A 17,827-nucleotide genomic window follows, 5' to 3' on the forward strand; every position below is an offset into this window, starting at 1 on the left:
ATGTAATACCGCGCTGATATTGTTTCCTGATCCTCTCCTCGCACTTTTTCCCAGAACATATATGTAAACACTGCATTTTATATTTTATATTTTTTTTACTGCTATTTTATTGCTTTTCTATTATTCTATTATTATCTTATTGCTTCTGTAGCGAAAAAAAAATGTCCCCTCGGGGATTAATAAAGTAACTACCTAACCTAACCTGACAGAATTTAGCGTGCTCCTTTACTCGGGTCAATACGGTACTGACTGTAAAATAAATAAATAAAATTAAAAACCGCTGCATTTCTTAATGTAGAGAAATGACATGCAGTTGTTTCACGTTTTGCAACTACGTCCACATCCTCCAGCTATCCTGTCCCCACAAATTTGACACGCGACTGTCAATCAACAACGCATTTAATTACCAGCACGGACCTAAACAAGATGCATAGTGTGTATTATTATTATTATTATTATTATAGGTGCAGATAGATGTCCACTGTCCTGTCTTTAGTTTCAGGATTCTACATTTAGTTATGAATCATAACGTTAAATCAAAGTCAGTCACTATTCCCCCCCCCCCTAACGGTGTCAATCATGATTAGCACTCCTGTCCAGCAGGGGGCGATCCTACCAGATGGGTGGCTCTACCGTAAAGTTTGTATATTTGCGCAAAATACCATCGTTTTATACTCGCCTTCGAGACAAATGCCTATATTATATTTAACTGTTTAAGGAAGCCTATGTTTAATTTAAAAAAATATTACTGAAAATGTTAAAGTATTTAGTAGTAGTAGTAGTATTGACAACATCCCCAGTTCTAGGTTAAATATTTTTGTATACGTTATGCCGTTTTTAGGAAAAAAAAAAAAAAAAAAAAAAAGGATTTGAATTGTTTTAATGAAGTAAATTTGATCTGTGCGGCAAGACAGTCAGCCGTATCCAGCGAGTCCCCATTAGAAACCAATTCTAATAACCGGACCACGTTTCATAAAGTTCATGCGCGTCTATTATACACGCTTCGGTATCCAGTTAATTTTCCCTGTTTAGAAATACGTAAAGCAGAACAGGCTGCATGCCGTCTCTCAATGACAGCCCTCTTCTGTTTACTGTATTTCTATGCGTGACGCCCCGAACCTTTCAGCGGGGGTAAAACGGGCATCACGGCGTTTTCAGGAAGCAGCGAAGAGGGAGAGTCGAGTCGACATTTGTTGTTGTTGTTGTTGTTGTCACTTGCATTGCACCCATCCCGTAAAGCTGTCTGATAGTCTGGTCTGGCGGACCAGCGAACACTTTTTTTTCCTCGGCGTAGGTTTGCAGTGTCTCCACCGGCGGATGAATGGCAATGACGGCAGCGAGAGCGGCGGCAGCGGGGGGCCCGGCGTCTTTGTCCCGGTTCAGGGGAGCGCTGGTGGCCGCTGTGCTTGGAGACTGCGTCGGCGGAGAGTTTGAAGGGGCGGAGGAGGTTCCCATGGAGAGCGTGCTGCAGCACCTGAACAGCCTGGACGACGAAAGTAAAGGAAACGGTGAGCGAGCTCCTCACCGGCCCTCTGCTCTCCACTATCTGGGTGCAAAGCTGCCCTGCAAGAGCCTGCGAGCTACTTTGCTCGTTAATCCGAAGGGGAATATTGTACTTTTCTTACTCCACTGCATTGATAGACGGCTTCAGTTGCTTTTCAGAAGGAGATTTGACACGGTGGTTTAAAATACAACAATGTGGAAGATGAAACCTGTGTTTTCCAGTGTGTAGTTGGGGGGTGGGGGGGGGTGTCACATTTCAGGTGTTGTTAACTGCTCCACCAAATTGGGATTTAAAAACCTCTCACATGGTTTTATATATATATATATAAAGGTTTAAATGGTCAAATATGTCATCAAAAATTCAAATATTACAGAAAAAAGTCCAGAAACTTGTGCACGAGAGCTATATTTTCCTCTTTCTTCTCCCAGTAATCACTGACGAGCCCTCAGGATTTGTCTGCTGTCCCTGGATGCAAAATTATAGTTCAAACTGGCTCCACCTGCAGCAGCTCCAACAGTATTAATCTAATGATGTCGTATTTAATAATACATCACTGAGGGACCAAAACCAGCACTTTTACTTTAATACTTTAACTACATTTTGCTGCTAAAAGTTACAGTACTTTTACTTTCAGTAAGAGTTTTCGTGCAGATCTTTTACTTGCTGTCTTGGTACTTTAACTCAAAAAATTTCCCCTCGGGGATTAATAAAGTATATACCTACCTACCTACCTATCTACCTAACTGAAAGGATCAGTGGGAAGGATTTAGTGGCATCTTGCAGTGAGGTTTTACAGATTTCAACTGGGGATTGAACCACCAACCTTCTGATTAGTGTGCAACCCACTCTACCTTTTTACTGCCAATACATTCCTCTAAATCTTTGATTCTTTTGGTAACGGACCTGGATACTTCTTCCACCTCGGGAGATTTCTGACATCAAACTGGGGCAATAATCTCGGTCAAAAAGGTTCTTTTAAAATCGGACATGTAATCAGAGTCGCTTCAGTCTACTGTGATTTAATGACCTGTGTGTGTGTTAGCTATCCTTGAATACAGTGACGACACCGCAATGGCACGTTGCGTGGTTCAGTCTCTCCTCACCCGGGCCGGCTTCGATGAGCGCGACATGGCTCGCAGGTAAGACGAAGGCACGCTGCTGACTCGACATCAACATGAAGGCGTGTTATGATGTCAACAACTGAAGCCCTTGTTTCTCACCGCCTTCAGGTTTGCTAAGGAGTACCGCGCGTCGCCGGGTCGTGGTTACGGTTCTGGTGTGATCCAGGTGTTGAAGAAGCTCTCCTCCCCACAGCTCAGCGACATGTATCAGCCGGCCAGGGACCAGTTCAACGGCCGGGGCTCCTTCGGGAACGGAGGGGCCATGAGGGCCGCCCCCTTCGCGCTGGCTTTTCCTGAACTGGCTGAAGTACAAAAGGTAAAAAAAAAACAAAAAACAAAAAAACACATTCTTGACTTTTCAATCACAATCACACAATCACTTGTTTATGCTGCTTTCAGACCCTTTTTTTAATTTTTTTTTTTTTTTTATAGTGTTTCAATTGACTACATCCATGAACACTGATTTCTCTTTAACCCAAAGTTTGATGACATTTTGGTGATTTATTTGTTCCCGCAGTGTTTATGAAAGTGTCTGGATATAAACCGAGTTCCTTCTCTTTTCCTCTGCAGTTCGCCCGCCTGGGCGCCATGCTGACGCACTCCTGCTCTCTGGGCTACAACGGGGCAGTGCTGCAGGCGTTGGCCGTGCACCTCTCCCTGCAGGGGGCGCTGGACTTTCCCCAACAGTTCATCATCAGGCTGATCACAGAGATGGAGGAGGTGGAGGGCGACGAGGCGGCTCGCAACGATGCCAGAATGTGAGCAGTGTGTGAATGAAGCACAGATCTGATCTAATCTAATCATGTCTGTCTGAGGAAGTTAGAATATAATCTGAAACATTAAGATTCACTGACAGGAAATGAAAGAAATGTATTTTCCTTCTGAAAGATCCAATTTAACGTGGTGTGTCTTTGCAGCCTAAAAGAAGCAGACAAACCTTTCTGTGAGCGTCTTCACAGAGTGAAAGACCTGATGGACCGGAGCAAAGTCAGCATAGAGGAAGTCATCTCCGAACTCGGTCAGTGTCTCTTCGTCTTTATCTCAACATTTCTGGTTTGTATGTCTTGTCTTTATGGATAAAAAGTAGCTGCACTTATACTTCGCTTGTACTGATGCAGCTGTTTCCACTGACACAATCACAAGACTTGAAATGGTGGAGTCTGCCACTGACAATGCAAACTGCTAAATGAGCTTAAATACATCAAATGGCCACAGAAGAAGAAATTCTGGCGATAAATAACATCAAAAATTAAGTGATAGGATGAAAAATTATATTTCAGATCTTGGCTTCAACTTTTATTTGGAGACAGCAAATAGATTTTTTTTCAATAACTCGTGTATGTCTCAACTCGAGCTCGCCAAGTAACCGGCCATTTTAACAGATTTCACTCCAGTTTGTTTCTCTCTCTTTTTTTCTCACCATTTCCTGTCTTTGTTTCCTAGGTAACGGCATCGCAGCGCTCCACTCAGTCCCCACTGCCATCTTCTGCGTCCTCCACTGCCTGCAGCCCCGGGAATGTCTTCCAGAGAGCTACGGCGGCTTGGAGAGGACAATAGCGTACAGTCTGGCCCTGGGAGGGGACACCGACACCATAGCCTGCATGGCCGGGGCCATCGCCGGGGCCCACTACGGTATCGAGGCCGTTCCTCAGTCCTGGATGAAGTGCTGCGAGGGCGCGGAGGACGCGGATATAAACGCGGCGCGGCTCCACATGCTGTACCACCAGTCGTCTCAGGGGGGCAGGAGTGAGGCGGGGGAGCGGAGCCGCGAGGACAGATCTGAAAACGGTTCAAACGGCACAGAGAAGAAAACTGGAGCAGAGTGATGCCTCCACTGGAGTACGACAGAAGGACTCTCAAACACACACACACACACACACACACACACATATTAGAGATGACATTTTCAGTTTCAGACTCTTTTATTTTTTTGGGGGGGGTTGGACCCAGCTGGTATTAAACCTTTAAACTTACAGTTGAAAAGTGTTTCCAAACTGTTGAGTAAGAACACATTAAAGCTGAACAAAACAAAATCCCACTAATTCCTTATTTTCAGAATGTGACACTATCGCGTCGGACAAACTACTTTAAAATCCAGTCAGAGACATTTTGTCTTCGTATGCACTCGCTGCATTGAACACTCTCTTCCTTGTTCCTCCCCGTTTTGTGCTGAACAATCTTTTGTCTTGTGAAAGTTGCACTATCAATTGGCCATGTCTTGTTTGATCCCTTTGATGAATAATAATTATTTAATAAACTTTTTTTTTTTCTAATTCACACACCTGTATGAGTGTTTTGACTTAAAGACCCCAAAAGCAGCTTAAGTTTCCCCAAAGGTTCATTTTACCGAGATGTCTCATTACTGATCTTCTAGTCCAGTTGAACTTCTGCATTGAGGTGGATGAAGATAAAACAAAATACCCATCAGACAAACTGCAAGTAGCACTTTGAGCTAAATGCTAAGTGCCGTGTTTACCTTGTTGAAATTCTCAGTTTAGCATATTAGCATGCTTACATTTGCTAACCAGCACTAAACACAATATACAGCCAATGTGGATGAGAAAGACAGTTAACTCTGCTGGTATCAAAAGCTTAAATCGCGAGCCATCGTATTGGACTAAAAACATTTCAACCATCCACAGAACGACATACAGTGGGGCAAAAAGTATTTAGTCAGCCACCAATTGTGCAAGTTCTCCCACTTAAAAAGATGAGAGACGCCTGTAATTTTCATCATAGGTACACTTCAACTATGAGAGACAAAATGAGAAAAAAAATTCCTGAAAATCACATTGTCTGATTTTTAAAGAATATATTTGCAAATTATGGTGGACAATAAGTATTTGGTCAATAACAAAAGTTCATCTCAATACTTTGTTATATACCCTTTGTTGGCAATGACAGAGGTCAAACGTTTTCTGTAAGTCTTCACAAGCTTTTCACACCCTGTTGCTGGTATTTTGGCCCATTCCTCCATGCAGAGCTCCTCTAGAGCAGTGATGTTTTGGGGCTGTCGCTGGGCAACACGGACTTTCAACTCCCTCCACAGATTTTCTATGGGGTTGAGATCTGGAGACTGGCTAGGCCACTCCAGGACCTTGAAATGCTTCTTACGAAGCCACTCCTTCGTTGCCCGGGCGGTGTGTTTGGGACCATTGTCATGCTGAAAGACCCAGCCACGTTTCATCTTCAATGCCCTTGCTGATGGAAGGAGGTTTTCACTCAAAATCTCACGATACATGGCCCCATTCATTCTTTCCTTTACACGGATCAGTCGTCCTGGTCCCCTTGCAGAAAAACAGCCCCAAAGCATGATGTTTCCACCCCCATGCTTCACAGTAGGTACGGTGTTCTTTGGATGCAACTCGGCATTCTTTCTCCTCCAAACACGACGAGTTGAGTTTTTACCAAAACGTTCTATTTTGGTTTCATCTGACCATATGACATTCTCCCAATCCTCTTCTGGATCATCCAAATGCTCTCTAGCAAACTTCAGGCGGGCCTGGACATGTACTGGCTTAAGCAGGGGGACACGTCTGGCACTGCAGGATTTGAGTCCCTGGCGGCGTAGTGTGTTACTGATGGTAGCCTTTGTTACTTTGGTCCCAGCTCTCTGCAGGTCATTCACTAGGTCCCCCCGTGTGGTTCTGGGATTTTTGTTCATCGTTCTTGTGATCATTTTGGCCCCACGGGGTGAGATCTTGCGTGGAGCCCCAGATCGAGGGAGATTATCAGTGGTCTTGTACATCTTCCATTTTCTAATAATTGCTCCCACAGTTGATTTCTTCACACCAAGCTGCTTACCTATTGCAGATTCAGTCTTCCCAGCCTGGTGCAGGTCTACAATTTTGTTTCTGGTGTCCTTTGACAGCTCTTTGGTCTTGGCCATAGTGGAGTTTGGAGTGTGACTGTTTGAGGTTGTAGACAGGTGTCTTTTATACTGATAACAAGTTCAAACAGGTGCCATTAATACAGGTAACGAGTGGAGGACAGAGGAGCCTCTTAAAGAAGAAGTTACAGGTCTGTGAGAGCCAGAAATCCTGCTTGTTTGTAGGTGACCAAATACTTATTTTACCGAGGAATTTACCAATTAATTCATTAAAAATCCTACAATGTGATTTCCTGGATTCTTTCCCCCCATTCTGTCTCTCATAGTTGAAGTGTACCTATGATGAAAATTACAGGCGTCTCTCATCTTTTTAAGTGGGAGAACTTGCACAATTGGTGGCTGACTAAATACTTTTTTGCTCCACTGTAAATGTGTGCATCAACTTTTTTTACGATCCATCCAATATTCTTCTATTACGCTATAAAAGTCCAAAATATTGAGTCTTGTTGTCAAAGGGAAAAGTCAGAGTTCATCCTTCTGGGAAACACAAATTTCTCACGTCAAACCATCCAGCAGCTGATAAGATATTTCAGTTTGAGCATGTGTGTGACTGACCGACTCACGCTGCCATCCATCGATCCATGCGGCTGCTAAAAAAAAAAAAAAAAAAAATGTTGATTTCTATTACACAGCACTGCTTCTGATGCTTTATTTTACTGAAATCATATCATACAGCTCAATTAAAACTATAATATACAGTATTTAAAACAGTGACTGTTTAGGATGCTGCAGTTTTTGTTGTATGCACTTGAGAAGCTGCGATGTTGTTTTCCCTGCTTCAGTCAAATAAACTGCAGCTAATTATTAGGCATTCGGTTTGTGGTGCTTTTTCTCAACTTGCATTTGGAAAAAAACTTAAGTATCTCTTTAAGATAGTGTTTCTGTATCACGCAACAGCAGAAGAAGCCGATGATGCTTCTGTTTGCTCACCTGAAATCAGCGGTCATTTTTCATCTTTCAAGAAAAATATGAAGTTGAAAATGTTTCTGCACAGACTTGGATTTTTCTTTTTGTATAATAATTTTTGATCAAAAAACATTGACATGTATTTTTGATTTGGAACCTTTTACTGACAAAATTTTACAATAAACTGAACTACAAGTTACAAATTCACAATAACAGAAATTTCAGCTGTTCACGTACAAAAAAAAATCTTTTCAACATGTACTAAAAAACTCATCCATAGAAAAATGAAGTGCACTTGTACAAAAAAATTATCCACATCAGACGGCTATAATTCAAAGGCAGTCAATGTAAACAAAACTTATTGTCGCTTCCGGCAGATTACTGTTACCTGCACCATCTGGCAGATGTTAAAATCTGCGGTAGAAATCAAAGATTTTTCTCTGCTGGTGCGACCTCTAAGAAGAGCTGCAGAAACAACGTTAACTTGGTCAACAGCCCCGGGCAGAGCTTGTAATGGATGAAGGGAATGTAGATTATAACTCCACTGAAGATAAACAGAGTCACATAGAGGTATTCGATCTGAGGATTGTCTATGATGGGAGCCAGCACGAGAAATATCGCCGCAATAAGGACCAGTATGGGGAGTATAATGGGAACCTGTGGAGAGAGAGAGGGAGAGAGACAGGCATTACAACAAGCTGTGATTCTCAGGCTGTGATAAATAAATCAGAAAGAGGTGTGTGACACTGACCCGGTACGGTCTGGGGAGCTTGGGTTTCTTTATCTTGAGGTAGAGGAGTCCAGAAAGGGTGATGGCATAGAAAAACCAGGCAGTGAAGCTGTAAGATAAAAACACAGAAAGGTTACATCTTTCCTCTTTATTTTTTTTTTAAAGAAAGAAAAGTGGAAAAACTAGGTCCTACTTTTACCTGAAGAAGTTGACGATACTCTGAAAGTCTCCGGGGATGAGCACCACCAGAGAGACCACAGTGGTGAAGATGAGTGCTGGAGACGGAGTCAGCCTGTGGACGTGAGCCATGGCCAGAATATCTGGCTGCAAAACAAACACAGGTTCAGGTAAAACTCGGCAACAACTTCATTTTAAACCATCGTACGTATTTTAAGAAGGTGGGGAGGCCGTTACCATGTGTCCTTCACGGGCGGCGACGAAGCACACGCGGCCGCCGCTGAAGAACGTCCCATTGAGGGAGCCGAAAGCAGACAAGGCCGCAGCCACAGACATGATCCACCCCCACCGGCCCAACACCTTGTTCCTGTCCAAAAAAAACCAGCTTCTCATAAAAAAGCATTCTTTCCCAAGTTTAAACACAATTTTGTTAAAAGTTACAATTTGAGTCGACAGATTGTAGGTTGTATGTGTCATTTGCCATTTGATTTGGTCAGGACTATACCACTTTTATTAATAAGCATTGGTTCAAAATTGCTCAATGGATATACTTATTTCTTCTGCTTTTCCTCCTGGTTTGATGGCAGAGGTAATTAAAAGCTGTCATCAGATTAAAGCTCCAGTTGCACCACAACAAACAGCGAGCCGAACCATCAGTGTGTGTGTGTGTGTGTGTGTGTGTGTGTGTGTGTGTGTGTGTGTGTGTGTGTGTGTGTGTGTGTGGCATCCGGACCGGGTGTTGTCTTACCCCCAGGTAACTGCCACGGCGCTGGAGGACATGAGCTCTTTGGGCGTCATGACAGTCAGATAGCTCACGTTCACCAGCAGATACAAGCCGGTCACCAGAGAAATGGCGATCACAACCGCTCTGGGAAGATTCACCTGTGTCAGAGGACAAACAGGAAGCATGAGGTTTACAATCTTTCACGATGGCTGAAAATGAAGCGAACACTCATCGAGTGCTTAGAAAAAAACACAAGTATCGTTTTCCTGTTTCTGCCCAATTCTTAGATTTTTTTTTTTTTTTTTTTTTTTTTTTTTTTTTTCAAAAACTGGTCGAACATCATCACCTGTGTATCAGCTCATTTTAACCACAACCTTTGTTACATCAGGATGTGCAAATTAAGAAAATAGTGTGACATACAACGCCTAGTTCAAAATGAGTGCTTATTTAGGTTCTGTCAACTATGAAATACATATTTGTACACTTGCATTTAGTACAGTCATAGAATGCAGGCGGACGTAGCTTCCGGGTTTGAAAAATGAGGCCGATGCAAAAGTGCCTTCAGCTGCAATACCAGTGAGTGCTACTAGAGGTTGGCTCCAAAAAGCCTCTGGCTACCTGGAGTCCAGTTCAAATAGTCTTAGAAAGTCAATGAGTCATGAGTTAGCTTGGTGTTCTTAACTAAAGTCACTCCTTCTTATTAGTTTCCTGGCGGAGCGTCTAAAAATGATCCCGTCATTAATTAGAAAATAAGCTTCAAAAACCTGTTTTTGGGAGCGTGCCTCAGCTCGTCCAAAAATAACAACTCAAAGTATTTTAAAAGTGTTCTGTTACTGTGAGGCTTTAAAAAAAATTTTTTTTTAAAAAATCGAACAACAGTCTTCACAAGCACAGATGTGTTTACTCTTTCATCCTCTTCGTGTTTTAATCAGACAGTCAGCTGAAACTGGTAGATCTTCATGAACTAGAACAGGCACCACAACACCGAAGGTTTAACTATTGTCAACAACTTGAAAATAATTTACTTCACATTTTGGTCCAGTCAGATTGCCAAAGAAAAGGTTCACATCGTCACGGCATATCATGACCAAAGAAAACACACCAACACGCCAATGCATGAACTAAACAGATTAACATCTTTTCGGAGGAAAGAATTGGAGAATTGCACTGGTGTTTTGGTAAGTAAATAAATGTTTTTGGCCTTGGAAACTCTACAATCAACGTTTGTATGAAGTGCAGCCAAGATCTACAAAAAATAGAGTGAAGTTTTCAACTCATTAACTTCCCGCAACTTCAAGAAAAGTCAAAGTGCAGACATTTTTGTTGTTGTTGTGAAAACCCTTCTTTTCTTGATGTTGCTGTCAACATATATTTGATACAAACAGTCATATAGCACGATACAATTACAGCAATAAAAACAATAGATTTTCTTATGATTGCACCTTCAATGTTGTATGGGAACTTAGCCCTTGTGACACTTTGATGACCTGATTTTAAAGCATGTTAACTGGAGTGTGGTGCTGGAAATGAAAGAATAACCATTGCAATCCACACACACAAGTTGTACCAGCCAGCAGAAGACCAGAGTCCTTGACAGAAAGTCATTCCTTCCTCAGAGAGAACTGAGTGCCTTTAAATACAGTCATAATTGTCAGATTGTCCATAATCATAGAGCTGCTTTGTGTGATTTCCACTATCCCTCCGATTACAATAAATGTCAACGCCACCACTTTGGCCACCAAGAAGAGCACTTGAATTCTGACAGCAAGCCGGACATTCAAGATGTTTACTATGGCAACAAGCAGAATAGTCACAGCTGCAATGCATTTCACTGCCAGCTGAGGGGGCTGACAGTCGGCACAAAAAGATGTCACAGCATACTCTGCAATGCTAATTGCAATCGCTGCAATGCCAAAAGGCTTCATAACCAGGAGAAAAGTCATTGCTGCAAAGAAAACAGGGCATGAACCTAGTTTCTTTACAGAACCAGCATTTGTATTTTAATAATTGTAAAATTCGAGGATCTTACTTCTGGATGTTTCAGCTCTTCAGTTAGATAATTCAAAGTGTTCCAGCCATCATAGGACCACAAGCCCTGATAGAAAGCAACGCCAATGGAGCTGACACCAACATTTGTTCCCTCAAAGGAGTTCTCAAAGTTCTCAGTGTTGCCCTGGAAAAGCATCACGACGCCTCCCAGTATGATCACCACCAGTGCCAGCACTTTGATTACCATGGTAACCACCTGGATGCTGGTGGCCAAGCGGACGCTCAGACAGTTGACTATGGCCAGCACCAAGGTACCAGCTGCAGCCACGCATTTCACCACCAGTGGTGGAGGGGTGCAGTCGTTGTAAAAGGGGGCTACGACATATTCGGCAAAGCCAAGAGCAATTCCTGTGGCACTGGCGGGCCTCATGACGAGGACGAAGCTGAAGACAAACATGAAGGCCACCACTTTCCCGGCAGTCCGCAGCATGTAGATGTACTCGGCTCCAGATTCTGGTATGACTGTGCCCAGTTCAGCATAGCAGAGCCCCCCCAGCATGGCTACCACCCCACAGCAGGCCCATATAATAAGGCTGGCCCCAGGGCTGCCAATAGTGGAAAGGACATATTGGGGGGACACAAAGATCCCGGATCCTATCATGGTTCCAGCGATGAAAGACACAGCTCCGATGAGCCCCACTTCCCTCTTCAGAGTGAGCCTCTGTTTGTCACCGTCCATTGTTGGAGACCTGCTGCTTCCTCCGAGACATTCACGGTGGACACTGGACATGCAGTGAGCTCACTGCATATAAACTGGCGTGTAATGTTTGACTCATGTCAACAATAGGAGAAGAAATTAACCAAAAACAGTGAAAAAACGTAGGCGTGGACTGAATGTTTGACTTTGCTCTTGGCTTCCAGCTGCACTCTTTTAATTATTTCCGTTTTTTACGTATTTTACACCAGAAATGTCTGAGTTTGGATTAAAAAATGTTGGAGTTAGTGTGAATGAGGAGGCTGAATTTATCTGCAAAATACTACTGCTGGCTCAGAGTTCATACATGTTCTGAGGTTATTGCTCTAGTTGTCAGTAGGGTGTTAGTAGTGACATTAAAATCCACTGTGCAGTACTAACAAGGCAAGGACAAACTAAAAATATGTTCCAGCTCATTTCTGTTCTCGTAGTTTTATTTGGAAAGGTCTGTGCATCGACCTGACATGATCTCTGCTTACAAAATGAGATTAAGAAATAATAGTAACTGCTCAGATCTGTTTTTACAATAAAGCCACTTCCTTCTTATCATCATCTGGCGTCAAAGCATTCGTCCTGCACAATCTTTACCAAAGTCCCACCTGTCACGTGACTACAGACATTGTTGTACTTTAATAAAAGACATATATAATGCAATCATTTACTCTCTTAAACAGACATGCATAATCCAGACACTTCCAATCTCACCTCTGGACTTTGGAGCTCCTCAGTGACATAGTTCAAGTTGTACCAGCCAGCATAAGACCAGAGTCCTTGATAGAAAGCCATCCCTAGCGTGCTCACAGAGTACTGAGTGCCTTTAAATGCATTCTCAATTTTCAAATTGTCCACAATCATAGAGCTGCTTTGTGCGATTTCCACTATCCCTCCGATTACAATGAATGTCAACGCCACCACTTTGGCCACCAAGAAGATAACTTGGATTCTGACAGCAAGCCGGACATTCAAGATGTTTACTGTGGCAACAAGCAGAATAGTCACAGCTGCAATGCATTTCACTGCCAGCTGAGGAGGCTGACAGTCGGCATAAAAAGGTGCTAAGGCATATTCTCCTAAGCTTAATGCCATTGCTGCAATGCTGGAAGGCTTGACAATCAGGATAAAAGTAATTGCTGCAAAGAAAGCAGGGAATGAACCATAGATCCTCAGTATGTAGATGAAATCTCCACCGGATTCAGAAATGATCGTCCCAACCTCGGTGTAGGATAGCGCTGCAAACATAGCCACAACTCCACAGAGAGCCCAGATCACCAGACTTGCTCCAGGGCTTCCCACGTAGGACAAGACAAACTGTGGGGACATGAATATACCGGATCCGATCATGGTTCCGGAAACTAGCGCTACACCGCCTATCAACCCAATTTCCCGCTTTATTTTCAGAGCTTCAGCTTCTTTGTCTGCCATGACCGAAGCGATCAGAGAGAATAAGATAAAGGCACTGTGTAAGGGTAGTAAAAACTGTTGAGTTGAGGTTACCTGAATTCATCATTAACTCTGTTGATCTCGTAAATCCTTTTATATACAGCTCTTGATCGTAGTCTCACCTCATGCCATGCTAATCTGTATCTGATTATGATCCGTAACAACTGATGCAACTCTAACACGACCGTCGGCACTTTCACTATTACAACGAAATCAATAAGAAAATGAGGATCTTACTTCTGGATGTTTCAGCTCTTCAGTTAGATAATTCAAAGTGTTCCAGCCATCATAGGACCACAAGCCCTGATAGAAAGCAACGCCAATGGAGCTGACACCAACATTTGTTCCCTCAAAGGAGTTCTCAAAGTTCTCAGTGTTGCCCTGGAAAAGCATCACGACGCCTCCCAGTACGATCACCACCAGTGCCAGCACTTTGATTACCATGGTAACCACCTGGATGCTGGTGGCCAAGCGGACGCTCAGACAGTTGACTATGGCCAGCACCAAGATACCAGCTGCAGCCACGCATTTCACCACCAGTGGTGGAGGGGTGCAGTCGTTGTAAAAGGGGGCTACGACATATTCGGCAAAGCCAAGAGCAATTCCTGTGGCACTGGCGGGCCTCATGACGAGGACGAAGCTGAAGACAAACATGAAGGCCACCACTTTCCCGGCAGTCCGCAGCATGTAGATGTACTCGGCTCCAGATTCTGGTATGACCGTGCCCAGTTCAGCATAGCAGAGCCCCCCCAGCATGGCTACCACCCCACAGCAGGCCCATATAATAAGGCTGGCCCCAGGGCTGCCAATAGTGGAAAGGACATATTGGGGGGACACAAAGATCCCGGATCCTATCATGGTTCCAGCGATGAAAGACACAGCTCCGATGAGCCCCACTTCCCTCTTCAGAGTGAGCCTCTGTTTGTCACCGTCCATTGTTGGAGACCTGCTGCTTCCTCCGAGACATTCACGGTGGACACTGGACATGCAGTGAGCTCACTGCATATAAACTGGCGTGTAATGTTTGACTCATGTCAACAATAGGAGGAGAAATCAACCAAAAACAGTGAAAAAACATAGGCGTGGACTGAATGTTTGACTTTGCTCACAACTTCCAGCTGCACTCTTTTAATTGATAACCAGGTTTTATGCCTTCCCACCAGTGATAACTGTAGCGGAAGGCATTACATTTAGGGTTGTCCATCCATCTGTCTATCGGTTCGTCCATCCATCCGTCTGTACTGTTTACGAGAATGCAAATACTTCAAGAATGCCTTGATGAATTTCTTCAAACTTGGCAAAAAACATTCACCATATTCCTTTATTCCAACTGATTGGAGTTTGATGGTCAAAGGTCCATGGTCATGTCACAGTGACCCCAATTTGTCCCATTGACGTGAGCATGGCATCTAAAGAACACTTAGGTGGAATTTCTTCAAATGTGACAGAATCGTTCTCTTGGCCTCGAGGATGAACTGAAAATTTAAGCTCATTCTGCTCTGATTTGTTTTTACAATAAAGCCACCTCCTTCTTACCGTCATTTGTCGTCAAGACATTTACATTCGTCCTGCACAATCTCTATCAAGGACAAACATGAAGGCCACCACTTTCCCGGCAGTCCGGTTCCAGCAATGAAAGACACAGCTCCGATTATCCCAACTTCCAACTTCCCTCTTCATATTTGGTCGCTGTTTGTCACCTTCCACTGTTGGAGAGCTGCTGCTTCCTCAGAGACACTCACACCTGAAAGAAGCAGTTCCTAAGGAAACCCATCAACGTCAGAGGTGAAGCTGTTATGGACAAAGCAATGGGCCAAAATTCCTCAAAGCCGATGTGCGGGACTCATCCAACAGTACAAGGGGATCACACCAAACATTTAAAGCAAAGGATCACATGCTTCCGGCACTCACGAATAAGTAATATTGGATCATTTTCCAATTAACCAAGTATAATATTTTTTTCTCATTTGCTTGATTTGGGTTCTTTTATCGTTTTAGGTCATATTTCTACTATATTCCATTTCTGTTCTATTCTAAAGGGTTCACGAACTTTCAAGCATTACTGTATTTTTGATTTGTCCTGTTCACACTGCATCATTTACGCTATGTCAGAAGCAAAACCTACAAAAAACAGCCCATATAATTAACCATATAAATTTGGATACAGAATCTGTGGAAGATAATTGTATTTGAAATATTGATCAATTTATGTAATCATCTTTTTCTATATTTACCTGCATTCTGAATTTGAGCTGTGCTCTCAAGTAAATGTCAACACAACCAGGATGAGCAGCTTTCTGTGACAAACACATGTCTTTATACCATAACTGCAACATTACAGCACTGGAAATTATATTTGGAGGTGACGACACTGCAGAGCCGCCGATATTCAACACGCAGGACAACAGACCTCTACAGCGTAGTGCCAGGTGTTGTTCCATCGTACGAGGTGGGCAGCACCCTAGATAATCTTCTGATGATTAACCATGAGATTAGACTGTTCATATCAGCTGCATATCTTGGGAAAGTAATCCATAACTTTATGGGTATGACAGAAAGCAACACCAATGGAGCTGACACCAACATTTGTTCCCTCAAAGGAGTTCTCAAAGTTCTCAGTGTTGCCCTGGAAAAGCATCACGACGCCTCCCAGTACGATCACCACCAGTGCCAGCACTTTGATTACCATGGTAACCACCTGGATGCTGGTGGCCAAGCGGACGCTCAGACAGTTGACTATGGCCAGCACCAAGATAACAACTGCAGCCACGCATTTCACCACCAGTGGTGGAGGGGTGCAGTCGTTGTAAAAGGGGGCTACGACATATTCGGCAAAGCCAAGAGCAATTCCTGTGGCACTGGCGGGACTCATGACGAGGACGAAGCTGAAGACAAACACGAAGGCCACCACTTTCCCGGCAGTCCGCAGCATGTAGATGTACTCGGCTCCAGATTCTATAACCATAACTTTATGGATATGGTATACTCTGGCCCCAGAAATGGGCGACCTCACCTTCAGCCTACTTAAAATGTTCTCCCACTCTGACATATTTTAACTGCCTCCTGTGAGTCTTATAATTGATTTTTTATTTTTGTATCTAGTTATCGCATAATGTTGACATGTCAATCACTTATGAGGTACATTACTTCCCGAGATAATTAGGCACGGGTGTACAAGTGGTTCCAACCCCTTCCGTCGCTACCCGAGGTGACATATTGAGGCTAAAACTCTCTTTCCTTTATTTTACTGCAATATTCAAGGTTGTACTTTAAAATTATTCTTGCAAGCATTTTTTTTAGGTTTATCTTGGTTTTTACCGTTAAGCACATTGTAATAGTTTAAATTTTTTTTAAAAAAAAGGGCTAAATAAATAAAGTTATTTCATTACTAAAAGGCTGAATCTGTGAGGGCAACAGGTGGCCACCAAGAAGAGCACTTGAATTCTGACAGCAAGCCGGAGATTCAAGATGTTTACTATGGCAACAGGCTGACTGGTCACTTCACTGATGTCAACACGGATCTCTCCTCGGTGTCCTCCTCAACCAGGCGTCCATGTGAAGTAGAAAAATATTACTCTCCTTCAGTTTTTGAGAACTGCTCATTATTGTAGGCCTCTAATAACCTCTTACCTACCTAAGTGTGCACCTACTACACCGACTCATTCAAAGAGCTGTTGTGGATCAATTTAAACGCAGCACAGGTGAAGCCTGAGAAAATGTGCTTTCAGGTCTTTTTTGTCATGAACGTGATACTTTCATAACGCCTCTGGGCTGTTTCTTCAAATTTGGCATAAATGATCTCTAGCTCCTAACGATGAAGTGATTAGACTTCGGAGGTCAAAGGTCAAGGTCACTGTGACCTAACAAAACACATTTGTGGCTGTAACTCAGAATTTAATAAGCTCATGGTGACAAAATTGCACATAAATGTCTAATAGGATGTAATAGTGACATCGCAGAAGGGGAGATTGTGACCATATTTTACATTTGGTCTGATACGGAATTTTGGGCGTCGGAGTGGTAAACGCCCCGATTAGTTTGTGAACTGCCGTTATGAAGCCACGACTTCAGATTTTGGCCGTCGCCATCTCGCTATTTAAGAGCCAGAAGTGACCATATTTGGACAAGCTGGCGAGAAGCGTGTGGGACTCTGACTCTGAATCCGGGGACACCAAGCCCCGCCCATCTATAGCATAAACCTGACTGCACCACAGGCCTGTCAATCAAACAGACACGATATCAAATAAATACCAAATTAATGACCAGAATATTTTTAAATGGACCGCAAGAAAATTAATAAGGAGTGACTTTAGCTAACGACACCAAATTAACTCGCGTAAAAATAATTTTGACTAATGAGAGAAGTTGAATGGGAGTCTATGGAGCCTTTTCGGCGCCAACCCCTAGTGGCACTCAGTGGTATTGCAGTTTAAGGACTTCCCCATTAGCCAAATCTTTCAGACCTGGAAGCTACATCCACTTTTATTTACATTATATTGCATCCACCTTAAAAAATATGGTCATTGGATAAATCTTTTGATCTGTCGGGTTGACTACATGAGGGAAACATCCGTGTTTGAGAACTTGTCGCTT

General features: G+C 43.2%; 2 protein-coding genes across 2 annotated transcripts; one reads left to right on the top strand and one right to left on the bottom strand.

Moving 5' to 3' along the window:
• Window positions 1-1,118: 1,118 nt before the first annotated feature.
• Window positions 1,119-4,902, top strand: adprs (ADP-ribosylserine hydrolase). The gene is made up of 6 exons (XM_069172999.1): window positions 1,119-1,508; window positions 2,547-2,643; window positions 2,734-2,941; window positions 3,196-3,383; window positions 3,543-3,643; window positions 4,069-4,902. The coding sequence occupies exons 1-6, from the start codon at window positions 1,322-1,324 to the stop codon at window positions 4,449-4,451; spliced, it is 1,164 nt and encodes a 387-aa protein (XP_069029100.1). The 5' UTR covers window positions 1,119-1,321; the 3' UTR covers window positions 4,452-4,902.
• A 2,944-nt stretch (window positions 4,903-7,846) lies between these two features.
• On the bottom strand, window positions 7,847-11,779 carry LOC138212560 (b(0,+)-type amino acid transporter 1). The gene is made up of 6 exons (XM_069172998.1): window positions 11,081-11,779; window positions 9,076-9,209; window positions 8,565-8,694; window positions 8,350-8,474; window positions 8,172-8,259; window positions 7,847-8,077 (listed from the first exon to the last, which is right to left on the bottom strand). Exons 1-6 carry the CDS (start codon window positions 11,777-11,779, stop codon window positions 7,847-7,849), a joined length of 1,407 nt encoding a protein of 468 aa, XP_069029099.1.
• Window positions 11,780-17,827: the final 6,048 nt, after the last annotated feature.

The sequence above is a fragment of the Embiotoca jacksoni genome, unplaced genomic scaffold (assembly GCF_022577435.1).
Source record: "Embiotoca jacksoni isolate LCO1_2020_lvr unplaced genomic scaffold, fEmbJac1.0.p SCAF_57, whole genome shotgun sequence".
In the NCBI taxonomy this organism is placed as follows: Eukaryota; Metazoa; Chordata; class Actinopteri; family Embiotocidae; genus Embiotoca; species Embiotoca jacksoni.

Coding starts and splice junctions, on each gene's coding strand:
- adprs (XM_069172999.1), top strand. CDS start 1,322: ATGGCAATGACGGCAGCGAGAGCGGCGGCAGCGGGGGGCCCGGCGTCT. Junction 1,509..2,546: donor CGACGAAAGTAAAGGAAACG/GTGAGCGAGCTC, acceptor TGTGTGTGTTAG/CTATCCTTGAATACAGTGAC. Junction 2,942..3,195: donor AACTGGCTGAAGTACAAAAG/GTAAAAAAAAAA, acceptor TTTCCTCTGCAG/TTCGCCCGCCTGGGCGCCAT.
- LOC138212560 (XM_069172998.1), bottom strand. CDS start 11,779: ATGGACGGTGACAAACAGAGGCTCACTCTGAAGAGGGAAGTGGGGCTC. Junction 9,210..11,080: donor AAGAGCTGAAACATCCAGAA/GTAAGATCCTCG, acceptor CCTCTGACACAG/GTGAATCTTCCCAGAGCGGT. Junction 8,695..9,075: donor GCCGTGGCAGTTACCTGGGG/GTAAGACAACAC, acceptor TTTTTTGGACAG/GAACAAGGTGTTGGGCCGGT.